The sequence below is a fragment of the Curcuma longa genome, chromosome 20 (genome assembly GCF_044706935.1).
Source record: "Curcuma longa cultivar G26 ecotype Majalengka, Jawa Barat chromosome 20, ITB_CL_G26_1.1, whole genome shotgun sequence".
Classification (NCBI taxonomy): Eukaryota; Viridiplantae; Streptophyta; class Magnoliopsida; order Zingiberales; family Zingiberaceae; genus Curcuma; species Curcuma longa.
Window position 1 is genome coordinate 9056221 of NC_133880.1, and position 13003 is coordinate 9069223.

General features: G+C 36.4%; 1 protein-coding gene across 1 annotated transcript; it reads right to left on the bottom strand.

The window, feature by feature from the left end:
• Positions 1-8395: 8395 nt before the first annotated feature.
• On the bottom strand, positions 8396-9448 carry LOC141812891 (secreted RxLR effector protein 161-like). The gene has a single exon (XM_074700840.1). The coding sequence runs from the start codon at positions 9446-9448 to the stop codon at positions 8699-8701; it is 750 nt and encodes a 249-aa protein (XP_074556941.1). The 3' UTR covers positions 8396-8698.
• Positions 9449-13003: the final 3555 nt, after the last annotated feature.

Consider the following 13003-nt stretch of genomic DNA (forward strand, 5'->3'; position numbering starts at 1 on the left):
GTGATGTGGTTGGTAAGATTTGTTTATCTTGTGTGCTTTTTGAAGGATCTTGAGGTTATCATGATAATTCAATTATGGCTAGGCACTACAAAAGTAAACGAGATTGCTCAATTATGGCCAGGCACTACAGAAGCTTATTATATATCGATGGGTTATAAACAATTAACTCATCCATTAATCAATCCCAGAACATAATTTAAATCAATTGGATCATATATATCAAATTTTTGTTGCCATTTATTTCATTTTTCATAATTTAATTTTGAATGTTTTATACCTTTCTCGGTTGGAATGAACTAACAAATTGAGTTTCCAGAGTCAAATTCGAGCCACTATAAGTTTATTTTGTCCTTATTTGGCCACTTAGGACTCCCATAGTATAGTGGTAAGCATAGCTCAGGGCTTCCATTCATCCTAAGTGCAAAAAATTCATCTCTTGCGTTTGAACTACTCGGACTATTGGGTCATCGCGTGGATTGTCATTTACGCTTTTCAATTTATTCTGATGATTGATGATAAATTTTTGTGAGACTAAATCGATCATCTCGAGGATTAATTGGATTGTAAGATTTATATATTTGGATTATCTTAAAAACATATATACAAGGGGGGAGATCAATTTTTAAATATTTTTCTACTTTCTCTTGTAGTTTTCTCTCCTATTCATTAGCTTTCACTGGTCTTGAGAAGCTCCCTTTGCTCTTTTAAGTTCTTCTCAAACAGTTTGCAAGTTGTCAAGACCAATTAACTACTCTTTTATTTTGCTGATTGTTTTCATGATCACATAAGTTTTTTTTGGCAACAGATCCATCAGTTGACTCTATGCTTATGGACCCTCATTTGCCCCTCATTTTTATATCTCTATACCTTTGCTTTAAAATTTGAGGAAGGGTTGTTCTTTCTAGTAATAGATACTTCATTTGACTACTTCTATTCTTAGTTGACTAACCTGTTTGATCATATAAGCCATTAATGTTTGTTGCCTTCCTCTATCAAATCAACAATCTTCTTCCAACTCTGGTTGAAAATTCAATCAATTACTTAGTCAATTGATCTTATTTTAGTCGATTACCTAATTGACTCCTTATAGAATAAAACCATTCCATTTATGAGTAGATCAACTAAACTTAACCTTTAACCGATTGTATCATCGACTACAATCAATCTAAGGTTGAGTCATGCTTAAATTAAAATCTATATAACATATAAAGTACAAATCATTCATAGATTCTCAACTCACTTAGATTTTCCTTACCAAAATATTATGGATCAAGATTTCTTGGTATTGTTAAGAGGCGTTACCTTTAGACTTTCTAATCTTGTCAAGAAGTCTCATCTTTGGGATTTCCTATTTTGCTAAGAGGCTCACCTCTTGAACTTTCTCTTCTACTCAGAAGAATTAGGTTTTGAAATTTTATTTGTTAAGAGTTCTTATCTTTGAGACTTTCTCTTCTCCTAATATCTAATCAACTTTTACGTACTAGAATTTTCATTCGTCAAACATCTAATTATTCTTGACCTACTTATATTTTTATTTGTCAAATATTCAATCATTCTTGATCAGTTGCTTAAACTTCCATCTCCCAAATATGAAGTCCTCAACTTGTATTTCTCCAATCATCAAGTATCTAATCAAAGACGACCTACTTAAACTTCTCTTTTATCAACATCTATTAAATTTCTCCTTTGTCAATACCTATTAGACTTCTTAGATTGTCAAAATTTTGATTAACACTAACTTACTTGGCAAACTTCATTAAACTTACCAACTGTTATCATAGCAACCATTCTCCCTACCAACATCATATTTGTTAGAGCGGACAAGTATATTATAATGGAAATGCAATAATTAAATTAGACTTACCTGTTTGCTAAGTGCTCGGGGATTTGAGTTGAGCGAGCATTGAGCCTAATCAGGGAGCTCGAGAGGTAGATAGGTTAAGGTGATTGAGAGATAGTCTAGTCAAAGTACTCAAAACATTAAGCGAAGTCATGGATCTCGAGAGATAGTCGAGTGATTAATGTATCCATTTTAAGTTTGAGATAGTTAATAAAATAATTCAAGTGGAAAAACACAAGTTACACTACCATAGCAATTTTTATCTTGAACAATCTGGCATTCGACATATGCAAGTTGCACTCACACACAAACCAACTAAATTTAGTACAATCAAGGTCCTAGATATGCAATCCCTGCAAGTACACACACAAGAGAAAGCCTCTCATAACCACAACATTTACAAGTTGTGATGAAATATAAACCAAATTTATTGTCATGAAACTCCCAAACTATTATCTCTCACATATTTGAGTCAATTTCGTCTAATTTTCATCCATTTTCATTCACTTTTCTAACAATATCAACCTCCTTGACAATATCAATCTTCGTCCCTAGCATATCAGCCTTCCTAGCATCCATATCAACCTTCTCAAAATTAGATTCAACCCAGTAGCAAGGATCTAAGTCAAAACTGTTAGTATAGGTAGCAATAGATGATTGAAATGAAATTTTGATAATGGCAAAGGGTTCAAGTTAAGTTTGTGAAGTTTACTAATGAGTTGAATTGAGTGTGTAGGTAGCACAGTGAAGTCCTAGTTGCAGTTGGGCAAATGAAGTTCTAGTCTGGAGGAATGAGCAAGGAAATCCTAGTCAGAGCACCAAGCAAGAAAGTTTAGGCCGGTCTGGACAACCGGACGTCTAGCGGTGGAAGTTTTGAGGGCTGAGGGTTAGATGTTGAGCAAAAGTCCAACAGGTCTAAAGGACCGAGTTGCCAAAGATAAATTCTAACGAGAGGAGTGGGTGAGGACGTGTTCCCTGGAAAGGAACAGTAGGTGTTGGTCTGACCTAAGGTTTCACTAGAAACCTAAAAGTCAAGATCAGACAGTTGATAAAAATTATAATTTTTTTGCTTTATATGTTATGGACTAACTCTGTAATGCAGGAAATGAGGAATCGAAACTTTGGGTTCTGAGTGCTCCTATCCGGATGACTGGACGATCCAAGCACCTGGATGTCAATCGATTGGGCCAACGAGGCGAGTGAGGTGGCAAGCTCCTAATGGTCGGGACACCTCAGTCTCCAAGCGCTCGAAAAGGCTCCAAGCGCTCGGATATGGTTAAGGCACAGCGGAGTCAAAGCTGATCCAACAACCTTCACATCAGCATTCAAGCGCCTGGAGAGGATATAGGCACCTGAAAGATGCCAAGTCAGCATCGGAAGTGAATCAACAGGATGACGTGGAGGAGCCCCGAAGGAGTTCCAGGCGCCCTGATCGACCTATATGCATCTAAGAGGGAAAATCTTAGAAGACACATAAACGCTACAAACAACAACCGTTCTGCACGCGACCAAAGCATCCGAGACGTCATCGTAATGTTGAGAAGTTGCACCGACTCCTACGCCAATCTTCTAATCATTAGTTGGTAATTATTTTTCTTTTTCTGTACTTAATTCTTTAGGATGGTAAAAGCTTACCGTTCCTAACATTCTGTAAAAAAAAAACTCTATCTTGTAAGAGGAGAGTTGCATAGTGGATTGTTCATCGAAAACGATCAAGGACCGTAGGCCTTAAGTAGCAGCATGTGGTTGTGACCAAGTAAACAAAAGTGTCACTATTTATTTTCCACTGCATTTGTAACTTTGGTTTTTCGTAGTTTTTCGAACAAGTGAAAAAGCAGCAAACGCACTATTCATCCCCCCTCTAGTGTTCAACTCGATCCTACAATTGGTATCAAAGCGAAGGGGTGTTCGAAATTAGTGCAACCACTAATCAAGCAAAAAAATTTTCATCGCTCTAACTTTCGATTTATTTCCTTCCACACTACTAATCCAAGACCTAGTCTCGAGACACCATTTCTTTTATTTGTTTGTGTGCAAGTTCTAAATGGCTCATTAAGAAGGCTAGAGCACTGTCAAACCTCCTCTCCTCTTCGGTGAGGATTTCATCTACTGGAAGGGGAGGATGGAATACTACTTGAAGGCGTAGGTGGAGATGTGGATCGTAATCCAGACAAGATTTTGTTAGGATCGGTTGAATAGCTAGAGGGGGGGTGAATAGCGTTTCTCGATTTTTCTTGATCTTTCTCTGCACAGAGATTAGCGGAAGCAAAAATATAAAAGAGAAAGAAAGAGATCAACGCTAACCCGGTTTATTTTACTTGGTATCCACCTCCGCAGAGGTGACTAATCCAAGGATCCACACGCACGCACACACCCGATGCACTATGAATCTTCTCCTTCTCGAAAACTCGAAGGCGGAGAAACCTTTACACCTTTTTAGATCTCCTCAAAATGATATGAAATATTGTCTAGGAGGAGAGGAATAAAGCAGAGATCTGAGCACAAAAACGCTCACAAAAGAAGCACAAAAGAATGAAAGAATGGCGAAGAAGATGAGTTGTTCTCGTGCAGGCTTCTTTTATAATCTCTGCAACATCAGTCGACTGCTGGCAGGGCCAGTCGACTGATGCCTTCAATCGGCAACAAAATCTTGCATTAAATGCCATTAAATGCTTGCCAATTTTCTGCAACGTTCAAATCACAGTCGACTGTCCAAGACCAGTCGACTGGCGACAGTCGACTATCCATAATCCCAGTCGACTTCCCAGTCGACTCCTGTCTTCCTCTGGCTCGACTGATCTTTCTGTGTGCGTCTGATTTATGAGCAGTCGACTGCTGGCAGGGCCAGTCGACTGGTGAAGCTGAAAAATCACATTTCAGCTTCTCTTGACCTAGACCTCGGCCTTCAAACACCTCCCATAGCCTCATGCCTCCCTGCACTAGCCTGAGATGCTTCCATCAGCTTCGTCATGTCAAGTCCTTGCCAAGACCACCCTTGGACTTCTCCTTGCCAAGACTACCCACTTGGACTTTTGCTTGCCAAGACTACCCACTTGGACTTTTGCTTGCCAAGACTACCCACTTGGACTTTTGCTTGCCAAGACTTCCCACTTGGACTTACCCACTTCTTTGCCAAGACTACCCACTTGGACTTTTGCTTGCCAAGACTTCCCACTTGGACTTTTCTTTGCCAAGACTACCCACTTGGACTTTTCTTTGCCAAGACTACCCACTTGGACTTTTCTTTGCCAAGACTACCCACTTGGACTTTTCTTTTGCCAAGACTACGCTTGGACTTTCCTGCAAACTTGCATCACACATGTTAGATCAATAAGAATTGCCTAACTTTAAACATGGTTTAGCCAAACATTGAAACTCAATGCACTTGGGGCAACTATTGCACCAACAATCTCCCCCTTTTTGATGTTTGGCAAAACTTTGTTTAAGTTAGGTCTTTAAATCATTAAAGCAAAGCATGTGATTAGAATATGATAATTAAAGCATAAATCACATGATATCAGAGTGAACATATGATACATTGATAATTAAAACATAAATCACATGATATCAGAGTGTTGACTAGTATCATTGAATATGATACCTTGCATAGCATGAATAAGCATGAATAGAATAGGCAATTTCCTTAAACATTCATCCTTCTCTAATTAACTTAAACATTCTCTTTCTCCCCCTTTTTGTCAAAGATCAAAAAGTGTTTCCATAGACAAATTAGGGTAAATTTCTTCCTACAAATGTTTATCCCTCTTAAATATTGCACCAACAATTATTTCGGAGGGAAAAGCAAGTTAAATTCTCAAAATAGGCTGAAAACAGTAGTATCAGTCGACTTTCCATATATCAGTCGACTCAGTAGTCGACTGCAGTCTGACACAGTCGACTGATAAGCTGTATTTCAGTTATCAGAGACGAATTTCAACAATGCATAAGTAATTGTACGATCGTCAAAAATTCATGAAATTTCATACGTACATTACTTATGACTATCCTTATTTGAGAAAAATATTTTTGAAAAATTTTGGTCTCAAATATGGTGGTTTGATACAAAATCCAAAAGTGATCAAAATATGTATAAGTTTGTATCAACCTTCCTAATCAATTTGATTCCTTTTACATTGAATATATTCATAGACTCCTGAGGAATTTTAAAATGTGTTTGAGTGAATAAGTTTAGGTTTAACCCTCTAGGCTCCCCCTAAACGTTATGTTCCTATTTTCAAACACTTTTAATTCAACCACTCCCCCTTAATCATAATTCTATAAAAAAATTCAAAATTCACACACAAAACTATTCCTTAAAACATGTCAATCCTTTTTCTCCCTTAAGATATAATCTTAAAAAAAATTTCAAACTCCCCCTTAAGTTTTCAGAATTATAGATTCTTCCAAATCTATTTTCTTATCTAGCTTTCCCTTAAGGTTTGAAATAAACACATATCAAATATATCAATCATCATGATTTTAACAATAAGCAACAATAACTTCATCAATTAATTGTAAGCATAAAAGTACCAAATAGAATACGAACACATTAAGCATGTCAAAGTACCAAGCAACAATACAATCAATTTTTCACAATTCATCATCCTCGCTAGTGTGCCACTCGGAGTATGAAACGTTTTGTGCAGTAGATTCATCATCTTTAACACTTCTTCTTGTTGTTCATAAAGATCACTTTGTTTCTTTGCTATGCTCTTGATTTCTTCACGTAGAGCCCCAATCTCTACTAAGACTTTCTTCTCTTGATCTTCAACTTTATTTAGCCCCTCAACATTTCCTATGACTGTGTGATCCCATTCATTTTTCTCTGACCCAGAATGATCTCCTTTCATCCATTGTAGTCCACCATCTTTGTAGATGATTCCAGCAAGCTTCAGATGGCGTGGACCTAACTGATCATCATCTTTTGAAAGACACTTGACAGTCCCAACTGTCGTATCAATACCCTGTGATGCTAGAAATGATGTGATGACATGACAAAATGGCATATAGATCTTGCCATTTATAGGGTCAGAATGATAAAGGATAGAGTGGTAAATGTTGAGTGCTATGTCGATGTCAAGAGGTACCTCTAGAGCAAACATCATAGTCATGTGGGAGATGCTCATCATCGATCTACTCTTAGACATTATGGGAAGAATACAGTCAATAACGATACGATACCAAACATATTGGTCAGCAGAAAGTTTGGTAACATCAAATCTGGTAGATGCGTTTCTAGGACAATTGAAGTAGTAGTCATGGATATTATCAATAGTTTCATGAGCAAAAGATCCATAGATTCCTGTGACTTCGGTTACCTCAGGAAAGCACACAAAAGGATTTGAAGATGGGCATAGACCAAGAAAAGTTCGAATCAAATCAGGTGTAAATTCAATGTTCCTACCAGCAACAGTGGATACAAAATGAGTTTTGCTAAGGTTGGTAGGTCTTAAATTCACATAAAATTCTTTACATAGATCGATATTTATGTTGCTGGCACAGTTTACAAGGTTTTCCAGATGATAGTAAGCAAGACGATCATAAATATGAGGAACGGCAAACTGAAAGAATTGACGATTTATATATCGACAATCAATGATGTGAAATTCAAAGGATTCAAAGATGTGTTGATAGATCATTGAGGGAAACCTTGGAAAGGGGGTTCGTTGAAAATATTCAGGCTCCGGGTATTTTGGTAACTCTTTGGTTTCTTTAGCATTAGTCCTTCTATGGGATTTATAGACCATGAGTTTTTGTCTAAAGATGTGGATATGCAAAGAAGGATGATAATGCGTGATAGGATAAAGTAAAGTTAGTTTTCAAAGAAGATTTACAGAAATATAGTCAAAACAAGTTGATTTCTAAGCTTTACCTCTTCGAGCTTGAGTGATTTTCCATCGAAGTTGACAACTATAGTTGATTTGAGTCAAAAGAAGACCTCCTTTTACTATAGAACTTCTTAGGAACGTGGAGGAAGAAGAAAAATAGCAAACGACGGCGTAGGAATAGGGTTGAAGTTGAATTCAAAAGCTGGTCGCGGTTGCTATTTATAAAAGTCTTCGCTCTTCAGTCGACTGATTTTGAGTTAGTCGACTGATGACAGTCGACTGGTGTAATTACAGTCGACTGTTCTTATATTTCGAACCTCACAGAAAGTTCAGTCGAGTGTTTGTGAGAGTTCAGTCGACTATGATCAGTCGACTCCTGGTCTAGCAGTCGACTGCCCTTGAATTTCAAAACTCACAGAAAGTTCAGTCGAGTGAATTGAGTTGATGAGTCGACTGATCAGTCGACTGATGGAATTCAGCAGTCGACTGATATTCTGATAATGTTCTTTTCAGATATTTCAGTCGGATTTCAGTAATTCACCAGAAATTCCACAAAATTCAGAAAAATCTGAAATTTTGCGAGAACATTTCTTTCACTGATATCTATCAGAGAAAAATTGTTTCCCATGAAAATTTATCATATTTTTGTAGATTGACACAAACTCCAAAATAGTCTTATTTGAGCAATGTTGAGTATCAATATCATGCATTGTTTTAATTCCACTGGTTTTGTTACTGTCTATCATTGTGATAACATTTGTTGTTTGTTTTCCAATCATTTTAAATATTCAATTATGACTAATGAGCAAGATATCCATGAATTGAATATTTGCTATCCTCATAATTGATCTATTATTAATATTTTGATACTTTTCATGCCATAACAATGTGCCATGAGTACAAGTAAGGCATGAGTATCATCCTAGCATCTCACATAGAGTTCAAGCAAGCCAAAACACAATCAAAGTCAACCTTAATGTTTTGTGAGATATAATTGTTCTTGTATTGGTTCATACCATGCTATAAACACTCATTCAACAAAGCACATTCCTAAACCCCTTCTTAAGGTTGTGAATTCATTTTCGGGTAGTGGTTTAGTGAAAATATCCGCAAGATTTGATTTAGATTCTATATAGCTTAACTCTATGTCTCCTTTTGCTACATGATCTCTTATAAAGTGATGTTTCACTTCTATATGTTTAGTTCTAGAGTGATGAACTGGATTTTTGGTTAAATTAATTGTGCTCATGTTGTCACATAGGATTTTTACATTGGTATAGTTTAGCTCATAATCCTTAAGTGTGTGCATCATCCAAAGTAATTGAGCTACACATCCTCCTAGAGCTACATATTCGGCCTCGGTAGTAGATAAAGCTACACATGGTTGCTTTCTACTACACCAACTTACTAAGGAGGATCCAAGAAATTGGCATCCACCACTAGTACTTTTTCTATCTAATTTACATCCTGCATAATCAGAGTCGGTGTATCCTATCAAGTCAAAATTTTGATTTCTTGGATACCATAAACCAACATTTAATGTTCCTTTGATATATCTTAATATTCTTTTCACTATTGCAAGATGTGATTCTTTGGCACATGATTGATATCTAGCACACATCCCAACCGCAAATAATATATCGGGTCTACTAGCGGTTAAGTATAGAAGACTACCAATCATGCTCCTATAGGTTTTGGAGTCTACTTCCTTCCCTTCTTCATCCTTGTCTAGTTTAACATTTGTTCCCATAGGGGTTGAAATATTTTTAGCATTTTCCATTCCAAACTTCTTAATCATTTCTTTAGCATATTTTTAGTTTGATAAATGTGTGTTCCTTCATTAGTTTGTTTTACTTGCAATCCCAAAAAGAAAGTAAGCTCTCCCACTAAGCTCATCTCAAACTCCATCTCCATATTTTTGATAAACTCATTTAGAAACTCATCATTTGTTGACCCAAAGATAATATCATCTACATAAACTTGGGCAACAAAAATATCATTCTCCTTAGACTTAATAAACAAAGTAGGATCAATGGTTCCTCTTCTAAAGCCTTTAGAAATTAGAAAGGTGGACAACCTTTCATACCAAGCTCTTGGAGCTTGCTTTAAACCATATAAGGCTTTTCTAAGTTTACACACATGATTTGGGTATTCCTTACTCTCAAAACCGGGAGGTTGTTCCACATATACTTCCTCCTTTATATACCCATTTAGGAAAGCCGATTTTACATCCATTTGATGTAATTTGAAACCCATGTACGCGGCATATCCTAAGAGAATTCTAATTGACTCTAATCTAGCTACGGGTGCATAAGTCTCATCATAATCTAGTCCTTCCACTTGAGTGAAACCTCTAGCTACAAGTCTTGCTTTATTTCTTGTTACATTTCCTTGTTCATCTAGTTTGTTTCTAAACACCCATTTTGTTGTGACAATAGTCTTATCATTTGGTCTTGGAACTAAGTCCCACACATTGCTTCTTTCAAATTGGTTTAATTCTTCTTGCATTGCGATTATCCAATCATTATCATTTAAAGCTTCATCAATTGTTTTGGGTTCAAATTGTGATATTAGTGCAATTTGGTTTGATTCGTTTCTAAAATGTGATCTTGTCCTAACACCTTGTTCTATATCTCCCACCACTTGGTCAATGGGATGATCTTGATGGTGCCTTAGATTTCTAGGTCTAATAGGTTCATCACATATATTATTGTTGCATTTTAGTTCATTGTCTGAGTCTCCTCTACCTCCCCCTAGATCATTGCTTTCAAGTTCTAAATTTTCAAGTTCTTTTGTTATTTCTTTGGTTTTAGCATGTATATCCTCATCAATTTGAGATTTCCTAGGGTAGGTATTGTTAGTTTCATCAAATTCCACATTTGAGGATTCTTCTATAATTTGAGTTCTTTTATTGTAGATTCTATATCCTCTACTCGTCGATGAGTATCCTACAAGGATTCCTTCATCCGCCTTAGGTTCAAACTTTCTCAATTCATCCTTAGTGTTTAGTATGTACGCCTTACACCCAAATACCCTAAAGTAGTTCACTTTTGGTATTTTCCCACTCCATAATTCAAAAGATGTTTTTCCTAAAAATCTGTGAATTAATACTCTATTTTGAATATAACAAGCGGTATTAACCGCTTCTGCCCATAAGTAGGTGGGTAAGGAGTAGGCATTTAACATTGTTCTAGCGGCTTCTTGTAGGGCTCTATTTTTCCTCTCAACAACTCCATTTTGTTGAGGAGTCCTAGCACATGAAAATTCATGTTTGTAACCATTTTCTAAACAAAATTTGGAAAAGCTTGAATTTTCAAACTCTCCACCGTGATCACTCCTAATTCGGTTGATTTTGAGTTTCCTTTCATTTTCTACCCTTTTACTAAACCCAACAAATATCTCTAAGGTATCATCCTTATGTTTCATGAAAAACACCCAAGTATATCTAGAATAGTCATCTACAATTACCAAGCAATATTTACTACCATTCAAAGAAGGTGTACTATGACAATCAAATAAGTCAAGATGCAATAGCTCTAAAGGTAATGTAGTACTAGTTAGATTTTTACCTTTGTGTGATGTTTTAGATTGCTTACCCTCTTGGCATGCATCACACAATTTGTCCTTGATGTACTTGATTTTGGGTAGACCCTTTACAAGTTCCTTGTTTGCCACTTTTGCTAACGTCTTCATGTTGACGTGTCCAAGCCTTTTGTGCCATAGCCATCCTGTTTCTTCTTGTGACACAAGACACTCAATAGAAGAGTTAGTAGCAAATGCCAAATTCACATAATACAGATTTTGTTTCCTATGTCCTTCTAAAATGATGTTGGTCATTCCTATTTTCCTAATCAAACATTTATTAGCATGAAACTCAATTTGATATCCTGAATCACAAAGTTGACTTACACTAAGCAAATTAAAAATCATGCCTTTAACCAATAAAACTCTATGTATGGTTATAGTTGGTGATATTTTAATAGTTCCTTTTCCTATGATTTTTAATGTTTCGTTATTCCCAAAAGACACATTTCCCTTCATGTATTTGATTTTTGTGAATTTACCTACGTCCCCGGTCATGTGGCTTGAACACCCGCTATCCAAAATCCACATGCCTTCATTCTTCTTTTCTTTAACCTACATGATACGAAAAACATCCTTTTTAGGGATCCAGAAGCTAGATTCACTAACATTTGCAAGATATTTCTTAGGTACCCATGCTAGTGTTCCCTTTGTGTTTTGTTTGCATGATTGTGATTGTCTTCCAACAAGAGATATATAAGATACTTCTTTAGGTCTATATCCTAACCCAGCCTTGTTGTAAACTGCCCTTTGACTGTTTAATATCAAATCTAATTTTTGTGATCCAAGGGTGAACTTTTCTAGGCATGTCTTCAATTTTACAATTTCTTCCTTTAGTTTCATGTTTTCTTCACTAAGGGTATCAAAATGACTATGATCACATGCAATAGTGCTAACATTTCTAAGTTCCACCTTTAAGGTCTTGACTCTAGACTTGTACTTATCTAATGAGTTCTTGAGATAATTAATTGTGCGAAAAAGTAATTTTTGTTCACGAATATCCAATACCTCATCCTCACTAGAGGAGGATTCTTCTCCACTTGAAGATGCTGATTCATTTCCATATGCCATTAGAGCCATGTGTCTGGTGATGTGGCATGCTTCTTCTTCATCTGATGATGACTCACTGCTTGAGTCATCCCATTTTGCCTGTGCCACCATCACTTCCTTCTTGCTCTTATCCTTTCTTCTCTTTTCTTTGGAATCGTCTTTCTTCTTTAGATTTGGACAGTTTGGTCTTATATGTCCTTTCCTGTTACACTCATAGCAAGTTACATCAGTACTTAAATCTGAACCTTGATTATTACCTTGAGATGGCGTGAAGGTCTTCTTGAAGTTTCTCTTTGTAAATCTTCTGGATTTTCCCATTACTTTCTTCACATAGTGAACCATCTCCTTTGGTGTCATTTCTTCATCACTGTCTGAGGATTCTTGCTCATATTCTGAAGACTCCTCTTTTTCTTTCTTCTTCTTTTTCTTTTCCTTATCTGCAACCAAAGCCATACCTTTCTCTTGTGTGCCCACATTAGCTTGTTCGTGTAGTTGCAGTTCACAAAATAATTCATCTAATTTGACAGTAGATAGATCCCTAGATACTTTATATGCATCTACCATTGATGCCCATAAAGTGGTTCTTGGGAATGCTTGTAGCACATACCTCACAAGATCACGGTTCTCGATCTTTTCTCCGATGACATGGAGGCCATTTACAATTTCTTTGAATCTACCATGCATCTGGCTCACAGTTTCATTT

What these genes read in the sequence shown, in the direction of transcription:
- LOC141812891 (XM_074700840.1), bottom strand. Translation starts at nt 9,448, where the DNA reads ATGGAAAATGCTAAAAATATTTCAACCCCTATGGGAACAAATGTTAAA.